This window comes from Rissa tridactyla, chromosome 9, assembly GCF_028500815.1.
Source record: "Rissa tridactyla isolate bRisTri1 chromosome 9, bRisTri1.patW.cur.20221130, whole genome shotgun sequence".
NCBI classification, from domain to species: Eukaryota; Metazoa; Chordata; class Aves; order Charadriiformes; family Laridae; genus Rissa; species Rissa tridactyla.
Genome location: NC_071474.1, coordinates 34431076 through 34454443, shown reverse-complemented (window position 1 = coordinate 34454443; position 23368 = coordinate 34431076). Strand labels below are relative to the sequence as shown.

At 44.1% G+C, this 23368-nt stretch overlaps 2 protein-coding genes across 21 annotated transcripts in view; one reads left to right on the top strand and one right to left on the bottom strand.

Moving 5' to 3' along the window:
* Positions 1 to 16050, top strand: part of ZDHHC15 (zinc finger DHHC-type palmitoyltransferase 15) — a 241948-nt gene extending 225898 nt beyond the window's left edge. For 6 of the 19 annotated variants that reach the window (XR_008468405.1, XR_008468404.1, XR_008468403.1 and 3 more), the window contains 2 exons: positions 202 to 7158; positions 11761 to 16048. The gene's annotated coding sequence lies outside the window, so the exon portion shown is untranslated. Of the gene's footprint in view, positions 1 to 201; positions 8243 to 11760 lie in introns of those variants that run through there. The other 13 variants (XR_008468394.1, XR_008468402.1, XR_008468398.1 and 10 more) reach the window with 13 other exon arrangements.
* On the bottom strand, positions 8944 to 22724 carry UPRT (uracil phosphoribosyltransferase homolog). 2 transcript variants are annotated; one of them, XM_054214067.1, is made up of 7 exons: positions 22357 to 22724; positions 15828 to 15870; positions 13055 to 13124; positions 12308 to 12370; positions 11409 to 11570; positions 10531 to 10629; positions 8944 to 9268 (listed from the first exon to the last, which is right to left on the bottom strand). In XM_054214067.1, exons 1-7 carry the CDS (start codon positions 22695 to 22697, stop codon positions 9234 to 9236), a joined length of 813 nt encoding a protein of 270 aa, XP_054070042.1. In that variant the 5' UTR covers positions 22698 to 22724; the 3' UTR covers positions 8944 to 9233. The 2 variants fall into 2 exon arrangements, with proteins under 2 accessions (XP_054070042.1, XP_054070041.1); XM_054214066.1 differs by having other exon boundaries at positions 8944 to 9635; positions 22357 to 22721.
* Positions 22725 to 23368: the final 644 nt, after the last annotated feature.

Here is a 23368-nt window from a genome sequence, read left to right as displayed (position 1 = left end):
AAGAAAAACCCCAAAGTATTTTTTCTGTCAGTAGTCAGTGAGGACGGCATGCTGCCATTCTACTGAGGGAGTGAAAAAACAGCATTTTCCCTGTTGTACTGCATGGCTTTAAAACGGTGCTCAAAGTCAAGATTAGACAGCCATCTACTGCTCGTCACATCAGTGCTTATAGTTGCATGTTTTTCTTTATTTAAATTTCAGCTTTCCTCTCAGGCGTCAACATCCCTTCTCTTGGCATGGACTTCAGTTTTGAGGGGCAGAAAACAAGTGGATCTTCAAGATGAGAAAACATGAAGTATCGTCTGATTGGAATCTGCATTCTAGAGTGCTTCTCCAGAAATCACGCTATCCGGATGTTTCAGGGCTTTATAAGTTTAAGTTACAGAGTGAACAGAACAGTTCTATAGAGTGATTCTGGCCAATCTTCTTTGGCCTGCTCTCTTTATTTTATAAATAATATATATTTTTTATTCAAAATAGGTAAAAAGTATTGATGCAAGGTGTTGTGGTTTAGCCCCAGCTGGCAACAAAGAACCAGGAGGTCTTTTGCTCACTCTCCCTGCCCGCCCCCCCCCCACCCCTCCCACCTCCTGCCCAGTGGCGGGGTGGGGGGAGAATGGGAGGAAGCTATGTACTGGGCATGGTGACCACTTGACTGGTTAGGGTCAGCTGCTGGGCTCTGTCCTGTACCAGTTCCTTGTGAATATTAACCTTGTCCCCGCCGGAACCAGGACACGAGGGCATTTCCAAAGGCCTTTTCATTTTGCAAACATCAGGGACTCAAGCTGTTGAAATTCTTCCAAGCCATAATATTCTTGGGGATGGTATTTATTTTGAGACTGATTCTCCACCTACTCTGACAAGTAACATTTTCTAATGTGTTTAAAGTTCTGTCTGAGTCAGTTCAACTCAATGAGAGACAGACCCTCTTAAATTTGGCACTAAATTGATATTTGGATATAAGTGTGTTGAAAGAAAAAGTGCTGAAGATGCATATATACACGTGCAGCTGTGTGCAAAAATAATATACTCACATTGGCACTGTCAAGATTCAAGAATATTGTGGCCATAGATTTTTTTTTTTTTTTTACATTTTTTTAGGAGGGTGTAACTGTCTTAGAGTTTGAGTTATAGGTCCCTTTAAGCCCAATCTTACTTGCAGGCACCTAAAATGCAAAAGGGAACTTTAGACACTTTGCATTAATTCCTAAGGCTACAACTCATTCCTGGATCAGGTTTGATGGAAATTTATGTGTTTATAGAGTCAGAAAGGAAGATGTAAATTCAAAACACGTGCGTTGGAAATGTGCACTGAAAGTTTAGCTCCAACAGTAGCGTTTGGAGTTTATGCTCCACAAAGGTGGTTTTAGTCCCATAATGCTGAGAAGATGATTCAGTATTGAATTTTTTCAAACTTGTTCCTAAGTAAATGTAATGACTGGTGGTTTAAAGGTTTTTCAGCGCTAAGAGGTGATCAGAATTTTTCTTCATTTTGCTCCATTTGCAGTCAAAGGAACGTATCACTGTTTTTATTCTGTGGAATGGAACTGAGAGTTTGCTGGCAGGATTATACGCATTTTTCTAGACCTGAGTCTTTTTTAATCTGCATGGTTCAGACCTGGCGACTCCATCACTCATGTTTGGATTAGGTGTGTGCTTAAAGCATTAGTATACTGCCTTTAAGATCGTTTGTTACCATTTTCTATCGCATTTTTGTGTTTTTCAGCCCATTTGTGTTGACAGTGACTACAGAAGCAGTTGTGCATGTCATGAGAAATTACCTGGGAAGTATCTGTTTGGTGACAAAGGCCTTGCCTACGTACTAAACTCTTTTTTCCTCTGTTTGCTCTGCTGTTGCTACCAGTGGAAATGCGTTTGTGAGACGGAAGAGAGTCTTGCAGTGATTTTCTGTCTGTAAGAGTAGATGTTTATCTGCCCGGTATAAGCAGTGCCCTGCAGACAGGTATTTCATACGTCAGCCTCCGTAGCTCGGTGTGGAGCAGGCAGCAACCTCTGTAAAATGTCTTATTGCTGAAGTTCAGTAGTTAGGAGTCAGGGTGGGCTCTCCCAGGCTCAGTGTGTGTCACTCGCTCTTCTCCTCAGAGCGGAACTGAACACCCTGAATCTTACTGCTTCAGCCACCCTCACCACGTCCATCGGGGGGTTCTGTCACCTAACGGCTGGTGAGTGCTGAAACTTATTTTTCCTGTCAATTGAAACCTGCATTTCTAGTGTCAGTCTCGTGGGGGACCTTAAGCTGTGTTTGGTGAAAGATGGCAGTAGAATTAATCACCTTGTTTCTAGCAAAATGTGTTCTGGAGGGGGCTCTTGGGAGGAATATGGCAGCTAAACACAATAGGAAACCTATGGGAATTTAGCACCAACAGAGGTGCTGTTTGTGCCTTTTAAAACTCTAAATTCCTTGTATAGAAACCCAGAAAGATGAGTTGGTGACTTTCTGTTCCATTCTGTCAACTGAAGTGTATTTAAGATGGGAGTATCCGAGCTGTGTCTGAAGCCGTATGGATTTCCAGGAGTTTTCAGAGCAGGTTCTTGTATCCTGTCTGGATTTGGTTCTGTTTATAGCCGTGTCGTTCTTTCAGTGTCGCTTCTCTGCCCAGCAGCAGCCGAGTGACCAACAGGATCTGCAGTCTGTATCCCCGCCGGCTGTCTAGCTGTACACTGTTCATTAGGTACTGTATGAAAGCAAGTTTTGTCTTCTAATTATTATTAAAACAGCTGTCTGTGATAACGCAGCTATCCAGCTCAGGTTTAGAAACAGTTTTAGGGGTTTCCAAGTAACTGACTCTTATTCAGTAACTTTTCGTGTAATTCGTTATGGCTGATTTTTCCCATTCCTTCCAAGCAGCTCGGCCTCCCTTGGTTATAACAAACTCTTGTCCAGGTAGAAACCATAAATAGTTTGGTAGCTTCGGAACCACTTCAAATCAATGTAGTCGCGTCCAATTTTTTGAAAGGTTCAGAATGAAACATGAAACAAATAGAAAAGTTGTGTAAAAATGAGGCAGAACAAAATATGGAAAAAACACGTGCCGGAGTGACTGAACAGAGTCCATTTTGTTCTCTTCTGCTTCCTTAAAGGCGATATCCTTAGGCTGCGCCTGGCACTGGTTGTGTTTCTGCTGCGTCCCAGTGCCACAGCACAGTCGGGCAGTTCCTCGGCATCCCGTGGTTCAAGCTGGGCGCAGAAGCTGTGCCGGGAGGTGGGTGTCCGGGGACACGGCACCAGCCTGGCGTTTGCTGAAGACATCATGTGTCTGGGCTCTTCAAGGCAGCACGTAAATGAACAGTCGGGTCCCTGTGGGGCAACTTAGTGTTTCGCAAAACACTGATGCTGAGATGTTTTTGCTCAGTGCGTTATTGCAGCTGATGCTGCAGACATGATCGCAGGTGGCCTACTAAGGAGAATACGTTTTTTCCAATTAGTATTTTTCTCCTTTAAAAAGGCTGTTAACTGGAGATCTGGGCAGCGTAAAAGCAGTAATTTTGAGTGCACCCCCTGCTACCTTTGGTTTTAAAGCTGGGCTGCTCTTTTTAAATTGACTTTATTTTTTTCCTAGCTTCTGAAAGAAAGTTGCATATAAAGAATGTGATAAATGCAGGATGCGTAAAGTCTGTTGAATATGCTAGGTAAATACACTGGAAAATAGAAATTCCTCAGGCTGCCTGTAGTCACTGCCACAAGGTAACAAAAGAGAGAAAGTATTCGGCCAAGTGCATGATAGATTTTTTTTTTTTTTTTTAAACACGCAAATAGTTCTTTAAGGGGTACACCCACTACATCTCCCGTGTTTTACATCCCTCTAATTCTCACCCAGAGGCTCTCCCCATCATCACTAGCTGTAAGGGCTGTGCAGTCAAACCTCTCCCTTACTTGTAGCACGACACCACCTCTCCTGCCCTGCCTGTCCCTCCGGAGCCAACTGTAGCCCTCCATCCCAGCGCTCCAGCTATGGGACTCGTTCCACCAGCTCTCACTAATACCAGTGGTGTCGTAGCTCTTGGAGCTGACCAATGCATCCAGTGCATCCCATTTGTTTCTCGTACTGCCTGCCTTGTGGTACAGGTGTTTCAGATGCGCTCCTGAGCCCTCCGTGCGCCCAGGAGCAGTGTCAGTGGTCCCACTAGGATTGCCACCTCGTGAGGTTTACTGTTTCTACCTAGTTAGGTGCTGTAAATCCAGTTGCACCCAAAAAATTTGGTGAACTAAGGTTTGACTCTCAGTTCTGATGCCGATTTAAGTTGTGTGACTGTAGTGCTCATTAAGCTGTGTAACTGCAGGCTGGGGCAATGTGGAAGCAGCAGGGCAACTGTCTCAACCCCATCCTGGGGGCTGTGTTCTCTGGGTTAGCATCAGATCTACGCTACAGAATAAAGCAGAAAAGTGCTTTTCAGCTCAGGGTCAGAAACAGCTTTTGTCCTTAGTGGATCTCGTACTGCCAGCAGAGCTGCAGATGTAGGGGCACCTGTATTTAGAGAAGAATAACTTTGTTGGCTTAGCTTAAAGTAGCCAGGGAAGGTAGGTCTGGCTGCCGGCGGGAGAGCGCTCTTCACACGGCCACAAGGCTGCTCGGTAGTGCAGACTAGGTTATTCGGATGAGACCGTGGAAGCTGGAATAGGGACCACCAGATGCTGTCTGTAATTTTAGCGACAGTCATCAGGTATTAATGCACGTAGCTTAAGTGACAGCCAGCGTTGCAGGTGTCAGAGACTCACCAGGAGCACCTCTGGAAGTGTTGAACACAGACACCATTTTGTTAGCTTGAATCAGGGCACGGAAGTGTGAGTTCCACCCAGGTACAGCGTGTCCTACCTTGCCTTTGGCCTGTTTGTTGTTTGTATTTCAGCATTTTAGAAATGTATTTCACATCCTTCACGTGAGTGGGGACTTTCTTTGCTGTAAACAACTTTTCCAAGTGGATGTCGTTGTGTGAAAGAGGAACGCTCTTGCTGGATTTTGCCATGATACCTGCCCCGACTCTGTCTCATCCCTGTACTCCTGGGTTAATGCTCCACAGCAACCGACACCCACCGCCGCACGTGCTCCCCCTTCTCTCCCTTTTACATTCAGGTACACTGTACTCTTAAAAAAAATATATATAAATGAATAGAGAAAACATCACATTGATGTTTCCATGGATAGTGTTGTGGCAAGTCCTCTCCTTGGCCAGCAAGTCCTGTCTGAGGAATTAGGGCTTCTGGTAAGCCTCACTGCACTGAAATTTTGTGTTGTCTCTTGCTGAATTGGTACAGTATCTTTTGGGCTAGAATAAGATTGTATTCCTTTAAACAGGAAGCAGTACTGTATGTTTTTAGTAGGCTGTACCTCATGTGTGTGGTGTACTGTCACTGACGGGAACCGGGAAGCTTCCTCAGAGCCCTAGAGCCACGAATGTTTGCTTCCTGGAACAAACCAGAAATGTGATTCAGCAAAATCTATACTAGCTGTAGGTTTTTTAGTTTTGTATGCTGGTGTGGACTCAAAGCACAACTTAGTATTAGTTACCAAACCTGACGCATAAAGTCTGTAACATAATATGAATGTAAAGTGTCAGGGGAAAAAAAAGAATTTGCCTTTTCTTTCCCGAAGGCGGATCTAAGGAGTGATGTGCGAAGACGGACCCGCTGCGTCCCGCACAGCCATCATGCCAGCAGAACGGATCTGCTGTTTGCGTAGCTGGCTCATTCACGAAAGCGTTGAATTAGCAGGCTAAGGAGGTACTGTTGACCTTGTTTATTAAGCCAGAATTAATTAACTCAAAGGGTCACATTTTCATTTCAGTGACTCCTGTGGTACAAATTTTTAAAATTGATCCATAGTACTTGAAAATAGCTTTTACTGATATTTTTCCAATTCTATCAGCTTCTGTTTTGCTACGGAACACTTGCAAAAATAAACTCATTCTGAAACCATCAGCTGAAGCATTTGCATGGTTGAGTGGCTTTTTTTGTGAAAAGTAATGGTCTGTCCCACAGCTCGGCAGCCACCAGCATTGCAAGGCTCTGGCATCGCCACGTACTCCTCCTGCTCAATGCTTTCTTTCCTTTCCTGCCAATTAGCATTGAGATCAGAGCTGCTGTTACGCAGGTTCATTCTTGTCCTTTTTCTGTCTCCCTTCGAGAGTTGTTCTTCCTCCTCCTGAATATATAATTGAAATATGATCAGCTTTCAGCTGTCCGTACTGGAGTTTTTGGATACTATTGAGGTGAGTAGGTGTCTTTTTAAGCAGTTGTGCCAGGTTTTATTTGTAACTAATCTTAGTGTTTGTCAGGTATCGGTTTGTGATTCTCATCACTCAGGCTCAGCTTGCTTTGCTTGCAGCAGTGGGATGCAACTTACTGCATTTCTCTCTTTCCTAAAAATCTTATTTCTTCATTTCCTGGCTTCAGTTTGGAATGTAAACCTTGTGAAATAAAATGTTTACATTTCAGATAAGCCTATAAATTGGTAATGCTTTCATGCTGCTTAAAATATTTTTTTGTGTATGAGGTTTTAAGATTTACGGTAGCTTTTGTAAAACTTCAGTGGGTAACAGCCACTGTTTTAAGGAAAAAAAAAAAAAAAAAAAAAAAAAAAAAAGGCAGACGAGTGATGTTAAGGAGGGGAAAAGAAAAAACCCAACCAAAAAAAGCCAAGAAAAAGGACAAAGGGGATTGTCTTTGCTTCTTACTCCGATCGTGCTTAAGAAGAAATGCCTGCTTGCATCAAAGGCTAGTACCGAACAGCTCATAAAACATGCGGGTACTTTATCTGAAGGCATTCCTGCTGTTCCCATACTTACTAGACTTGAACTTTTCTTGAGCTAAATCTGGGGCTAAATCCCACGGGAAGCCGGGAAACGAACCAGCCAGCCTGGCTCCCCGTCTCCTTGCTGAACTGGTGAAGGGGTGTGCTGCACCATCGCAGATCAGCACTTCCCTTTGTGAGAGAAACAAAAACCTTGGGGATTCTTGAAAGTGTTGGTGTAATATATTTTTTCCTGCCTTTTTCCGGGGGCTCCAGGATGTGTAGGAGAGAGAAATTCCTCCTAGCAGCACCTGGTATCCTGCTGTCATGAACGGCCTGGGCTGGTGCAGAGGTGGCTTCCCCTGAGGAGGAGGCAGGGGGTTTCATGACGAAGAGCTTGTGTGAGGAGGTAGGTGGAACCTGTTGTGCTGTTCGGAATCAACTCCGTGTGCGGGCATTCTTCTTCTGCAGCCATTACATGAGTGCGTAGCTTCCTGCTGTACTCCCCAACAGGCTAAGCTATTCCAGAGTCGTTCCCAACTGCACTGTTGGAGCAGGGAACTTCTAACAGCTTCCCTTTTGCTAGTAACATACAAAATAGAAAAATCACGTTATTTTATAAATTACTCTATCTGTCCGGCTGTTTTTCATCTGAAAGTGACTTCTTTATGTTTGTTGTGAAAACGGGTTCCTTTAAATCTCAGGATCAGGTAATGGCAGTATGTTAGAATTCAGCATTAGGAGGTTTTTACCTTGTTTCGAAGCAGGTTTCACTCCCTGATGTTTTGAGTAGGCAGGGAAACTCGTGCTGAGTAGAACACTAACTGCCAGAGCTGTTCTGGAATCGGACGGCTCTGTTTAGGAACCAACGTACTACCTCTTCCACTGGGTCAGAACTCCCCGCTGCAGTGGAATGCCCTTTTCCTATCAAGGAAGGCTGGCTTTGTGAGCTGTGCCAATAATTGCTAAATCATCCGAAACAGTAATGCAAATTTCATTGTAGTGATTTGTTACTACATTCAGCTGCTTTTTAGATAGATTGGTATTTGTAAGTATCTTGCGTACAATCAACGCTGTCCGGTTCAGTTAAGGACGTGCCACTCAGAGCTGTGTTGTTTAATACTGATTCGTCACCCCTTAATTTAATAGGAAGTATTTTCCAGTGAATGTCACGAAGGGTCTGCTGACAACATCTGGGATGTTTAGTCGGGTTCAGTTTAATGCTGCTGCCAGCATTGAGACCTTTGATATCAAATGGGTTTTTACAAAAGCTTTGGATACTCGTTTTTACTGTCGGACAAACATTCTGTCTTTATTATGAATGCTTTGTGTATGTTTCACTAACATTTTCCAAGTGTTTGTATAGTTTCTACAGCTGAATATCCTGTACCTTCTGCTTTGTCATTTTCTATTATGGTTTATACTAGAGAGCCTGCGCAGGTTATACTGTGCTGCAGGCACGGTTCGCATTAAAACCGTTTTTGGCTAATTTACTACACTTGTGAATGGTTATTTCCTACAACAGCCTATGGTCAGGCTGAACATTCTCTCTCATGGAAGCCTTATATAACTTTAATTAATTGGAATTACTGGTTGGAGTGGAGAAGGTTCTCTTCTGTGTCAAAAAAAGGACTCACAAAACGCTGCCCCATGTCTTACAAGGTATTGCTTGGGGCAGCCCAGGCCTTTGCATCCCACTCCTCTGCGGAGAGGTGTGAAGCTCTCTGCTTGTGACGGTGCTGTGGTAATCCTGCACTTTTTGCAACATGGGTATATGTTTAAAAAATAATAATGGACTATATTGTCTTTATGTATAAATTTTCCCTAAGTATAGTAAGGTAAGATACTAGCTAATTTAAGTGTTGGATGTTGTGTACTTGGTGCCAGGGGATGGATTTAAAGCCCACGGAAGACTTTGGCAGCAGATTTAGGTTTAATCTGATGGATGCAGTTCCTGTGGTGAGCATTTTGGAAGGGTGCTGAGCCACGAGGGCCATATTTTGTCTTTTAACTTTAAGGCCTGTTGCTCTGTGGACAGAGCTAGAAATTGAGTTCAGCTTTTTGCCACAGCTTTCCTTTCTTTAAAAGGGTTAGCAATGCCAATCCAAGTTTTAAGAGACAAAACTTAGGTACTGTATATGTAGAATTTCTGCAGCCCGTGCTGCTCCCACCCTCTTCACCAGGGTACGGGCACTGCGATAGGAAGCTTCTTTATTCAGTACCACTGAGCAAGACAACCGTGGATGTTTTACTCTTTGAAAAAATAATCAATACACAGCAAAAATCAGAGAGTTGTATCTTTAGTTCTTGGCCACCATCCAAAGAGTGAAAATTCTTCCAAAAATTCACTGTGGCTGCTAAGAAGACACCCAGTTCCCCGTGCGCCCATTGGGTTGGAAGCATTAGGAGTGTCTGTACCAGCTGACCTGGGGTGATGTGAACTTTACCGCTAGAAATGAAGTACACACCTCTGATTTAGTTGTTTTATTTTGCTCTCACAAGCAGCCACAAGACAGGCCCTAGAAGAATAAATAAGTTAAAGCAGAAAGTGCAGCAATTTGTACAACCCCAACACTGAGACCCCTGACTCTGTAATGAGCGTGCTGTTACTGTACCTGATTCAGTGCTCAGGCAGTAACTGCCCAGAACTAATCTAAGTCAAGTATTTCCCCCTTTGGCCAAAAAGATTTATAAACATGCCCTCAACCAACAATAATAAAAAGTAGAAAAAAAACCCTCTTGTAATATCATATAGTCATTTCTGTTTGTTCCAAGTGTGTCAGTCTGTTCCAAAATACTTCTGTCCAAAGTGTGTTGGTGCAACAGGATGAACTTCTGTAGTTAAAATTGTGATCTCTGGGAATTCCTGGATGATGGATTTGGCACCTTTTGAGAGAGGGCAAAGGCAACAATGACTACAGCACTGCGGCTCTATTTCAGCACCACATGTTAAATCATGATTAGCAGAATTCCATAGGTAAGTCAGGCTCTGTTCTTCCACCTCCGCTTCACATTTCTGCCTTAGCTGACTGTCTGTGAGGAATAACTTCCTGAATTCAGTGGATTCCTTTTTTGAGTTTTCTTATTTGGATTTTTCTTTTCTCTACCATACTTGTATACTCGCCATCTAATCACAAAAGCAGTTACAGACCGCTGGGAATAACTCTATGCAGTTCAGTTGACTTTTTTAATAGTGATTTCTGCCACAGCCAATTTTTCAAACAACGTACAAGATCCATTTTCCGACTTCACACAAACAGATGTCCCTTTTTTGGCTCCCCTTTTGTAAGATAAGATCTTTAACCTGCAGCCAGGACAGTTCTGTAGCTTAGTTTACCTCACACTCCTTACAGAACTGGCATACTTTTGGTGGCAGAACAACTCAACACCATCCCTGGGCTGCCGTCCAGAGCAACAGCTGGCCTGGCATTGCTTTGTCAGCCACTGGCGCATTCTGTGTACCTGCCAGCGCTGCAAATTCCTGCTTTTAGGATTTCTTTACCATTTGCAGCAGTTTTGCCATTAGGTGTAACAGGCCTTTTCCTTTCTGCTATCCCACTCCACTGCCCACACCAAACACGTTGCTCTTCACTCTCACTTTTACCATTCAGCCAAAAAAAAAAAAAAGAAAATCCATCTCTTCTGAGCAAAGCAATGCTGCTGTCGTTATTTGCAAAGGAACGGCTCTTCACTGCTGTCCGAAGCATGTGACTAATGTAACTCTGACCCACTGAACGTAACCAGGGTCACTCTTCTGCCCCCTCGCACCCCCCCAACTTACCATGAGGTGTAGAGAAGAGGCTCAGCAGGATAATGACACTTGGTTGTACGCCATGTTCCACAAGGACTTTGACAGCCTCAATGACAGTATTACCAGTACCTAAAAGGGGAAAAAGTGAGATGTTTGTTTAATTTTTTTCCTCCCTCTGGTAGAAGAACTTTTCCTAGGCCATCTGAGGGTACCTGTGTTGACGTTGGTAGGGGGCTGAATGATGAGGCTGTCCTTTTCCCCTGGAAAACTCTCACCTCTGCACGTATTAATTGCAGAAAACTTTTGTTTCCCAATGAAGGAACATCCTCTCTACTCTGAAACAGCCAATTCTGCCAGGTTTTAAGTCCTGAAGTCAGTGGATTTTATTGAAGCCCTGAGGCAAGAAAGCTCATCTAAAATAGTAAAATGGCAATTAGGAGCTCCATGTGTAGACCCAGAATTAAATCTTAGACTGGAAAAGTTACTTCGTCCTGACAAACTCCTTACCACGCTTACCAGATTTTTTTGGGGCTGTAGTATGAATAGTATTTAGAAATAATTTACTTCTAGGATTTATAATATTAATCCAAAAATGTCTTTTAATAGCATGAGAAAAATACTGTTTGAATCTTTTCTCATGGCAAAATTTAAAAAATTAGATTTCTATCAAGCTTTAATGCTTCAACCTTTCTCACAAATGCAGGCATACACAAATGATTTGCTCTGCATTCATGCTGGTGCAGGCTGACTAATGTGTATTCTGGCACACCCTGATAAATTCCCTACTCTGTCACCTAAACCAAGCAAAACACCTAACCAAAGCCCCTGAAATTTGGAAATTTTCCTTTAAAGGCAGCGCGCTCACTGTTCAGCGGAGTCTAACTGTAATAATGATGAAAGACACTTACTTAGTATTGGGTACATGAGAAGAACTTTTCTCCTGTAAATGTCTGGTGGAAACTTTGCATAGTACACTTTTGCTCTTTGAGTCTCCTCGTCGCTCTGTATCAGGATTTTTCCTATGCGGATTGATCTACAGCAGTCTCGTAAACCTTGTTCCATTGCCTCTCCTCAAAGAGAGCAGCAAAAAACATCAACAACAAGTTGTTACACGCTAAGAAACAGCACAACTGCAAGATGCTACAATTAAATAGCCAGTCCCAATACTGTGTTGGTGAAGAGTTCTAAAAGGGAGATTTTTTTTTCTCAGTTCTAAGTGTTAAAACCACTTGAAGCTATTTTCCTTTTTTCTCTGTTTAGACAGAAAAACGAGTCTACTCGGTGTTACTTAGCTCACAGGTTATGACTGTTCCCACACAGCTCTCAAAGGCGAGAGCTGGAAACGTCAAGACAAATGTGTGGGGTTTGGAGCCCATCTTTGAGCTCTGCCCAGAGATGCCCCAGTGCAGAAGCAGTGCAGGAGGCTGTGGAGCTACTGGATTTTACATCGCAGATACAAAGGGTTCTGCAGCATTGGGCAAAATAACACAGACTCTACCACCACCAAGCAAGGTTTGTTTGAAGACCCGTCCTCAGCGGCAAACAAGGCCAGTTGGCCTGGCTGCTCACAGTTAACCACCACTAGAGAAGAGGCGAGATTAAATGTGCTGCAGCTGTTTGTCTCCTAAAAAGTTAATGAAAGCTATTGACATTCTGTGATGAAGGCTACCTCAGGAAGAACAAAAACTGGCAGGTTTGGGTTAATCTTTGCTGTAGAGAAGTGTGGTTGCACTTTTTTGAAAGGAAGTTGGTTACACATTTCCAAACCGTTTAATTGGTGCTCATTTAACAACCAGAAACTGCCTACCACTTCTCATTATGCTGACTCCGCAGTTGCCCTTTTCAAATCTGACTCCTTCATACTTGTGTCCTGTGGGAGGAAAGAAACCAGATGTCAGTGGCAGTGATTGCGCCCTTCTGCCCCTCCTTAATGCCCCTTTGGGGGACGCTATTTTAAGTGACCTTGGTGTGAATGGAACCGAGAGCTCCATGTCTCTCAACAGGTGGCAAGAACCAATCTGCACATCTCCTGCAGCCCTCAAACAAGCAATGGGAACAGGGCCACAACCGTAATTGGTAAAGAACTTGTGCTTTTTTTTTTTACGAGTTGTGTCAAAAAAGTGGCACAGAAGTGATCCTTTCCAAGTACGTGTTTTATAACTCAGGTATTCTGTGACTAGTTTAAACAAAGGACGTTATGCAAAATATAGTTAAACAGTATGTCCCCTAAGAAGCCAGGGAAATGCAGTCCAGTGCTGCAGGTGGAAGAGATAGAACTGAAATACGACGCTACAATGCTACTGTCATTGTGGTCTTGATTACTGAAAGAAAAAAGTGGGCAATGGTACGTGTATGAGAGCGATAGGATCATTGGTACTGTGAGCTTAGTCACATGATTCAATTTTAAGTAGTCCTGTGAGGAACAGGGAGTTGGACTCAATCATCCTTATGGGCTCCTTGCAACTTGAGATATTCTGTGATTCTTGTATTTTTTTTTATATTAGTTAAGCTCCACTTCCAGTCCTACCTAGGGAGGGAGTGATTTCCCATATACCTGTTGGAGTGGTCACGGTACATTCTGTGTATGGTAGTTGATTCAGTCCCTCTTCAACCACAAGTCTGATCTGTAGAATGAAAGAGATCAGTCAGCTTAAAGGGATCTGTTATCTACGGAGATAAGATACTAAATGTTAGGTTTTTTTACAAGCACTAGGTGCACACTTAACAGCCTGAAAGGTCTAAAAGGGTCACTTTAGGGGCTGACTTTAGAGACGTTTTGGGGGTGATGCCTGTTTTGTCCACAAATCAAATGAAGGCATTACCAAAAAAAATTAGGGGAAGAGGAAGGGTTCATCAGCAATCATAAAACTGACTTTATTTGTATCTGGCAGGCATAGGCGTCACAGACAAATTTTTCTCAACAAATGAGTGAAGCATCAACGCAACTTTATTTTGCTGACAGAAAATACTAGTGAGAAAAAGGGTAAATTCACCCTCTCAGTTCCTCATCAGCTAGGCTCTGAGGTCTGTTTTCACATCCGTATTTCTGTGACTAAACTGCAGCGGGGCTGCCAGAAGAGCCACAGGAGCTGCAGCAATGTAAATGCACCACCGAGTGCCCAAAGACAACTCATCAGACCTAGAAATCTCTTTATCGCTTTCTTCTTCTGGCACCTGCTAGCTGTGGTGACGGTGGGATGCTCTGCCAAGCACCTGCGCTTTCCCACGGTACAGATGGCCCAGTCCAGCAGGGACATCTCCACTGGAGGGGCAGCTAGTAGGCCACGCATCCCTCCCCTCCAGTGGCCAGAAAACGTCCAGCTCTCCCCTGGTGCTTGCCCTGCAGCTGTACCCCAGGCAAAGTTACCGAAACATATTCATCTGAACCCAGAATGATTGCCCGTGAAAGATGCTCTGGGTAATTAAAGATGTAAAAATTCTCTCTGCTAGTCAGCCAAAGATTCACAGGCCAGAACTGTTCAGGGAAGGCTGCTGCCAAGCCAAAGATGAAACCCATTAACCAAAAGTCACTATATGATGGCAGAAATGAGGTGATTGCTCCTGGGACTGAACAAGTATACTGCTCGCTTCAGACATTTCTTATTCCAGAAACAGGGCAGAGCAGACTGGAAGATTTTTTCCTGTTCTTCTGTTCTGCCCTAGTTCCTGGCACACAGGCACCCTCTACTAGGAATTAGAAATAGTCCCTGAAATTTACAAACCCTCTTTGAAGATATTTTTAGTCATTTTAATGCTGGTACAAGCACCTGAACTTAACCCACTGCCTGGAAGCTGCAGTTTCTAACAACGAGGAGGAAAAAATCAGTGCTTCCCACAGAATGGCGCAGGACCTCCAAGTAGGTAGGTGGGAGAGGTCCTTCACACTAATTAATGATAATAAAGTACAGTCAAGACTGCTAAGAGTTTTCCTGTCCGTATTAGAATAGCCATTGTTTATCTCTTTTTTAAAATAAAGATTAGGAATATAATGTTTCTTTTTAATTCAAAGAAGTTGCCAAGAATGAATGCTCCTTAAAGAGTGCAATATGATGGGAACCTAATGCAAGGTAAATGAGAACGTTAACCAGAAACCCTTCCAGTGAAAGGAGTACTGGTGGGGAGGGGGCCTGACCCCTGGACTGCATTTACCCTGTAAATGTGTGGGATTGTGGCATTGACCTTTGTTGGCTTCCTGAATCTTATTTGCACATTTAAGCATGTGAAGAACGTGAAACCACAAAACCCAGGAAGGATGACATGTAGTTGAGCTTTTCTTTCACAAGTGGTGGATGTTTCCTGGGCTGCTCCTACTCATCCAATGAACTGTAAAGGACGTGTCTATTTAAATGGTATCTGCTGAGAACTGCTGGCACAGAATGAAGTTGGGGCTGCAACTTTCTGCCTGTCTGTTATGAAGTACTATTGGGAAAGAAGGCACTCCAGTCAGTCACTTCATCCACAAGTGATGGGATTTGTTGGCTTGGGCATGGACAGTTCCTGGTGAATGAGAATGCAAGAAACATCCTCAAGAAGGGAAAAGAAGCAGGAAAGCGGAAAAGCTGCAAAGATAAAAAGCACTGCAATCACAATCTTAGGTTGTGGTCATATCTAAGCCCTGAGCAAGCCTGGATCAGGCAGGGATTAAGATTGGTTTTATCACAGGAAACCTGCCTGCTCTAGCAAATGGTGCTGGTAATTGAATTCCGTGTAAATGAATGTGGATTTGCAAACAGCAAATACCCTCATGAATACAAGGAAGTATATGTGTGGGCACGAGTGCTGTGGTTTTCTTTAAGCATGTAATTTAAATGAGATAAATGTTGCATTTCCAACAGCCTTTGTTATGACTTACTAAAATGTGTGAAAACTTCAAGTATGGCTAAAACCAAGCTCCCAGTGTGGATGCACCCAGAGCTACTAATCTAATACACAACAAGTGCCAGGAGGCACTTTGCATGCAAGCAATTGTTAACATCTAGACTGTAAGAAATTGTACAGCTCTGTTCACAAGATCAAAAGTACTGTTTCAAAGTAAAATGGAATTATCTCTAGCCTCTGTGTATCTGTTTTTGAACAGTATTCTCTTATTAATACTACTCTCTGTCCTGAAGTAGTTGTGTTTGATAATGACATAGTTTCCGTAACTCTTTGAGATGAAAGCAGTCTGTAACAGAGCACGTATGTCCCGATACAGACGGTTGCTGTCGAACAGCAATTTCCTTTGTGTAGAAAAGTTGCTCTCACACCACCATTATTCTAGCCTGAAAGACCCATTTTATGGAAGGGTTGCAAAGTACAATACCAAGAAGAAGAAATTCTTCACCTACCAAACGATCAGCAGAGAATACGAAGTCTCCTCTACTGGATTTCCTGAAAAAGGTAATAATTTATATTTTAAATTGGGGAATAATTTTAGGAACACTGCTTAAATATAATATTAATTCAAGGACAATATATTCTAAAGGCAGTTCAGAGAAAAGTCTCCTACCATATACAAAATTTATGCCATAGAGATTCTGTTTCACAGGTTTCCTGCTTGGTGGCAAAGATAGAGATGCAGTGAACTAACACACGGGTTTGCTTCTTACTACTGGCAACATTGCTGTGCTGTACCAGTAGCAATTAAAGCATGAAAACATAAGGGTGATATTCTGTAGGTTCTCCATTGTACTACCATTCCAGCTCAGCTACGAAACACCTCACAAGCTCAGATGCGCACCAACCTGCTACATTCCCTACAACTCTAAGCAAGAGAGCTTTCTCTGCCTGTTCTTAAGTCAATCGGAAACCATGGAAAAATGACAATGCAGATCCCAAGCCCTAAGACTGAGTTAACACACCTGATAAGCAGGATATATAGCCTATCTTATCATTCATAGTGCGACTCCATTAGTGAATTTAAGACCAAAATGAGCAGGGATTAATGAGTACTCCTATAGACACCTCTCTGTTGTTTTATTAGCTTGGGTGTAACTTCTTTTCGTGTGACTGTGTGGCATTTCGCCCATCCAGAAGATGGAACAAGCTCGCTTCCTCCTGCTACGTACTGTTTAAGTATGCCATGTTAAAAGCCTGAATTTTAAAAAAGAGTGTCAGCCTAATATAATTTCTTTCCTTGTGCTAATAATACATTAATAAAAACACTTTTTATTTCTTCCTTCTTTTGGTAATGACAGGATATTCGTAACTTTCTGCTACTTTGACATTAAGCAGAAAGGCAACGCTCAGAAAAAAACCCCAATCACAAAACTGCAAAAAACAACCCCCAAAACCCTACAATCATACAAATTGATTTTGTTAAGATTTTTGAAGGAATTCGTATTTCCATCTGTGGTGTGTATAAATATTTTTTAAAAAGGGAAGTAGCAAATTGTGTAAGTGGCACATCCGGGTTTTTCCAGACCAGACTATGGCCTTTCAGAAAATTTAGCCGTATTTCATGAATGGGTGGTAAGACAAATCCAACAAAGTCAAGACTGTGGTTTGAACTGCAAAGCAATACGTGCTTAGAGTGAATACTGCGAGTTATGAATACAGATTACTAGGCTTTAAATTAAGTACTCTGTCCTTGCAGAGAGACACAGATGTTTTTACGCACAGTTCACTGAACACCCTTAGTCAGTTATGCCTGTTTTTTGTGGGGAGGAGGACAACAGAAAACAATGGTGCATAAAAATGAGAGATAAATAATAATAATACTGAAAATGACAGACCTCTTGTACACCGGCAGCTGGAAAGCTGTGACCAGATTTCAAGCCCCACATCATATGAGAATTGCTAGGGGCCAGAAAAAAAGGCTTATGTGAAAACACTGTAACTGTTCACCTTAAATACCAGACAGAAGTATAGAAAGTAATGATCAATGGCAGATTAGAAAGTTTTTCACCTTTTTAATCACGTAACAAGATAACATCTAAAAAAGTGAGGCATTAAAACCTGACTTGTAGCACACGGCTAACAACATGAATATTGTGTTAAGCAATATAAATCAGTTTCATTTTGCTTCTGAAGGTGTGGAAGCATGGCTGATGTACAATTAAAGTCATGTGCGTGTCTTAAGAGGTGAGAAGAAATGTTTTTTGGGAATGTACTGTAATACAAGCTAACTGCAGGGTTTCTTCCAGCTTGGTACTAGTTACAACCACTGATACAGCTGTAGGTTATGCGGGTCATGGTCTGACACGCTTTAGTAATTCCCGTTTCTCTAGTTACCTTACAGAAGAACTTCTTGAGAGACACCCAGGGTACTGTGAAGGCAAGATTGAAAAAAGGCCGCTTCCCTAAAAAGAATTTGTAAAAGGCCTTTGTAAGAAAACTTAAGGCACTGGACAAACTGCTGCCACTTGGGGGAGATGATGCTGCTGGGAAACAAGGCCATGTTCTACCTGCAGCACTTCAGTACTTAATTTTTTTCAGTGCCTGGGCTAGGGAGGTGGTATGCAAAAGGTGTCTCACCCTTCTGCCTGCAGCAGTCACCTTCACTCATCACAGGCGAGTTACACACTCCTGAATCGTCCTGCTCTGTACAGCAGTTGGGACTGCGTGTCCTGCCACTTTACTGTCTTCATTTCTATATTGTTCACCCAGTTCCCTAGGGAATAAGAAGCCTTAGCAGAATCCAATAGAATGATCATCTCATGTAACAGACACAATAACCTTTAAATACCTACACTTAAATCATATCTATTGTTAAATCAGGAGTTAAAACCAAACTACCAATCTGAGCTAATGACTTTGCTTCTACTGAAACCAGAGCTCTACGTTACAAATTGCTGCACTACTCATTTCAGCTTCCAGATCCCTGGTTCTAATCTGTGCAGGCCAGAAATGACGTTGACATGATAACCTCCTTAGAAAGAGGCTTTGGGTTTGTTCCCAAATGTTCAATACTTAAAACACATCAGTTCAGATCCCATTAGAGGACTCAAAATTCATATCCAACACACAGTGTAAAAGGCATCTGCCCACCCATTAAGCATTCGCTAGATGGAAAAGTGAACAAGCCTGAGGAAAAACAAGCAAACCCACGCACAGTCAAGTTGAGATCTATCCATCTCCCCAGTTCTGGCACACAGGCCTAGTTCTTGTTAACTTTAATGAAGCAAAAGAAATATGTGGTCATTTTAGTCTATCAGATGGCCACTACTGATTCAGCCAGCTGTCTCTGAAACCCACCACAGGACACGATGACCAGCCACATGAAGGTGTTTTTTTTTTTTCTAAACCAGACTGTTATTCCAATTGAAAGGTCGTGATTTCTTTCTCTGAATCCTCTCAGGAACAAGGAAAGAGCTTTCCACTTTTCTGAGCAGCTCACACTGCGGACAAAAATAGAGTCCCTGAGGTCTCCTGCATCTGGCCTGACCATTCTTAGCTCCAGGTAAGCATGCCTGATTCTAACTTGCATTGCACCGGGAGTATCTATCCCTTCCTTACTTCATAGTAATAGTCCTAAATTGACTGGGTTTTCCCTACTTTTCTTCTGTTTCTTTCTCCCCAGTAGCTTGCCTTTTAATATCTGCCCTTTTCACAACCTTTTCAGTTGATTGCTGTACCCGGAACATGCATCTTCTGCAGCATTAAGTCATCCAAATATCCTCCTTGAGTTAAGGCAGCTCTGGTGCTACCTGTTCTTGTTTTAATCCAGGAAGAAAGATTAAGTGATAGGTATCTAATTGCTCTGTAGATGACACAGCTTTTCCCTCTTCCCCAAGCAGTGTATGTGAACATAGCATTTTGTCAGTTTAAATTGGATTTTTTGACTAGTAGCTCCTCTTAGCCATATAGATCCTTATTCATGAATACAATCCTTCTTCTAAGGAGTTTCTTCTAGCACTTGGTTTGAATGCTACAGTGGTCATGGAGTCTCTTAAGGCAGATTCTACCTGCCCTGGGAAAGATTACTGCAACAGTTTCTAACCAGTGCATAAGAAATCCTCTCACCCTTGCAGCTGAGCACGTTTTCACACCTTTCTGAATGACAGGCACAAAAATACACCAGTCTGAGGCCTCTTATTTACTGAGATACAGCTGACTTTCTGGGACAGAACATAAAAATGTTTCCCTACTGTCCTTACATACAGAGCCTACACCTTCCTTTCTGAGCAGGCTGTTGTCTAGTCTTCCTCACTGGTTAGGAAGGGAGCTTGGCGTTACACCTCCACTGCCAGCGCTGTCTCATGCTCAGAATAAAGCACAGTTTGCTATCACTGCAGCTGTTATGAGTAATTCATTATTTACAAGTCTTATTCTGCACTTCCCCTTACCAAAGTCTTGTGCAATGAATCTGATGCAACTCTAAAAAAAATCTCTTCAAAGTTAAAATATCAGCTGCAGTTTTCTGGATAAGTTCACTATAACCAGAAACTTATTAAACATATTTGCAAGAGTTCAAAACCTACTTACAACAAAATAATAATAATAAAACCTAGCTGGGTACAGTAACCACATTGCGAATATTCACTTTGATATCAAAATTATATGCTATTTCCTTTTCACTAACCTCAAAACCTTTTATAGGCCATCACTAAGCCTAGTTTTGATTTCCTCTCTCTCTCTCTGCTTAGCCCGCTTACAAATTCCCTTCCCCTCACAGGCAAACTGCCAGGCATGCACTCTCACCTGCAGAGGTCTTTTGTGTGGTCTTGCCACAATTGCCCTCCTTACATCCAGGCTGCACTATCTCTGTGTGCTCCTGCATGCAATGAGATAATGTTCCTCCATGATGTTTTGAAGATTAAAAAAACACCCCTAGTTTAAGGTAACAAGGCTCATGTAAGCTAATAAAATTAATACAGGTATTGTCTTTGAGAAACTCTCATTAGTTTTGCATAAAAATATATCAGCATTATTAGCTAAAAGTTAAGCACTCAAGAACTAGGAAATACTAAAACATAGACTACACAGATGGACAGATATGAAACAAGGGGAAGAACTGCCTGTGCTACATGTTAGCTATTACAGATGTTAGAAAGCCAATGCATCGCAGTAAGAGGTTTTATTCAGAACCTGATCACACTAGCGATAAACGATTTCACACCTCTGGGTCTGCTGGTGGTTCTTGCATCACAGTAGGCAAACTGTACTTTTAATAGATGGCTGCTACTTATTTACATCATTATGTTGCGTGATAAATTTAATACCTTATAATATCACCTTCCAAGTGCTGAACAATTAAAGCTACAAATGTGATCAGTGGGAGGTATGCTTTCAACATGTGAGGTGCTATGTAAGGCATAATAAAACATTCAGCCTTAAGTATCTCACATTGGATGTTCAGCAGTGGGGCACAATTTTGCATGGATTTCTGCACTTTGGCTTAAGATTTGTAAAACTGGAATAACACCTTAATGTCTCACAAGGACACTTATGTGACATAAAGTGAAAACAATGGAAAATAAAGCCTTCAAAAAAGGCAATATCCTTTCAGGTAATGTGCCCTAAGTAAACAAACTGTTCTTTCCTTGTCTGCCTCCCTCCTTAATACTCTCTCCCGTTCCTCCCAGCCACCACCATGGTCTAATCTCTATGCTATCCCCAACTTTTTGTTCCAAAACTATTCTTTTTGCCTAATTTGTTCCAGTCCCTGTTCCTCAAACATCTAATTCCAGTTCACTTTCATTTCAGCTTGTCCCACTTTTCTACAATCTTTTTCTTATTTCTAGCTCTCTCGGGTTGCCCTTGCGATCTTGTTTTCTTCTGGTCGTCCTTGTCCCAAAATCCTTAACACCCCCCCCACACTAATACAGAGCACAAAGACTCGGCTCTTACGTTTTCCTTAACATGGTACTCCCAATCTTCAGCAAACTCGTGTGACTTCCCTGCCATTTATTCCCAAACCTACCACCTGTCCTTTGCCAACCTTTAAATCCAGTCTGTGCTCCTATACCCGTGTTGTCTCAATCCACCCCATCCTGTGTACAATATTCTGGTATACGATATCCAGACAGTGGTACTGAGACCTGGGGCACAGTGGTGTGACAATAAACTTACAGGTTCCTTTCTCAAGGCTTTTATACTCCTTTGCACAATGATGACAAGGGGAGACCTTACCGCTCTCTACAACTCCCTGAAACGAGGGTGTAGCCGGGTGGGGGTCAGTCTTTTCTCCCAAGTAACAGGGGATAGGACAAGAGGAAATGGCCTGAAGTTGTGTCAGGGGACGTTTTGGATGGATATTAGGAAAAATTTCTTCACAAAAAGTGTTGTCAAGCATTGGAACGGGCTGCAGTGGTGGAATCACCATCCCTGGAGGTATTTAAAAGACGTGTATATGTGGTGCTGAGGAATACGGTTTAGTCGTGGACTTGGCAGCGTTAGGTTGATGGCTGGACCTTAAAGGTCCCTTCCAACCTAGACGATCCTGTGATGATGTGGCAATCAAACTCCGACCCGTCCGTGATGCGGAGGTACGCAAAAAAATCCACCTCACTTCACACCAGAGGAGCGCAAAAACCTCTAAGGGGTTTTACAAGCCGCCGAACTAGCGTCTTTATCACGGTCGGGCCCTGAGGAGGAGCCGGATATCGAACCCCCCCGCCGCCTCCCCACGTCGCTGAGGCGAGGCGGCGGCCGCCACCTTCCCCTCCCCTTCCCGCCGGCCTCGCGTCACCAGAAATGGCTGCACCCAGAGGGCAGACGCCGCATCCCGGCCTCCAGCGCCGGCTACCGTGCTGCGCCGAGCACGGTAGCCGACGCTGGAGGCCGGCTCACAGCGGTGCTTGGCGGACCCGCGGCTCCCTGAGGGGACAAGGGGGGGCCGCGATGTCCCCTCAGACTCCCGCCCCACCCCGGCTCCTCCTCAGGCCACGCTTCCCGCTGCCGCGCGGCCTCCCCCCGCCCCCTCCCCCAGCTCACTTGTCCCTGATGATCGTCTGGAGCTCCCGGAGCTGGTCGTTCATGGGCAGCAGCTTCAGCTGAGGCCCGATCCCTGCGGGGATCGGCGTTACCGCCGCCGCCGCCACCACCCCGTTGCTGCTGCTGCTGCTGCTATCCGGGCTGGGGCAGCCGCTGTCCTCGCTGGGCTCCGCGAAACGGATCAGCCGGGAACCACCACCGCCTCCTGTCGCCGTCGCCGCCGGCTCCTCGTCCTGCGGCCGCGGGCCGAGCCGCTGGTTCTGGCAGGGCATCGCCTCCATGCACCGGGGCGCAGCCCCGCTCCTCCGCGCCGGCTCTGCCGCCGTTGTGGGGGGGAGCATGCCGGTCGGCCCGCCCGCTCTCTATTGGCTGCCCGCGCCGTCACTCAAGGCGGCGGCGGGAGCGCAGGCACGGGAGGCGGGGCGTTGCTGCCGGTGCGGTGACGTCGTGTCGCTGTCGATTTCCCGCTCTTGGCGCCTCAGGGCGGTGGCCGCAGCCGGGCTGAGGAGAGCCGTCGGCCTGTGGGGGTCCGCCTGCCCCCGGCTGCCCCCGCCGCAGCCCTCTGCCCGGCAGGGTGCCCCCGGAGATCTCCCTGTGAGGCGCCCAGCCGGCGAGGGGCTGAGTGCCGTCCCGCCGGCTGGCACAACGGCGGGGGCCCGTCCGCTTTTGGGGGTTGGATTTTGGGTTGGTTTTGGGGAATCGTCCAAGATAGCGGAAACTGTAATAGACGTAAGAGCGGTGCAGGTTCAGAGAAGAAGAGGTAGGACTCAAGGGATGCGTTACGAGAAAGATCTTGTTATCTGTCGCCTTTATTAAAATTCTGCCCTGTATCGCAACCTGGTGGTGGCGCGAGGAGCGCATTGTTTAGTTCAGGGTAGCGGCTGTGCTGAAGCCAGCCGTGTGATGGATGCAGGTGAAGCGAGGGTGTGTCCAGCACCTGCACGGATAATACATGACTTTATCGCAGGCATGCTTTAGGGTTTCGTTTTTCTAATAGAAAAACATGAGGTGA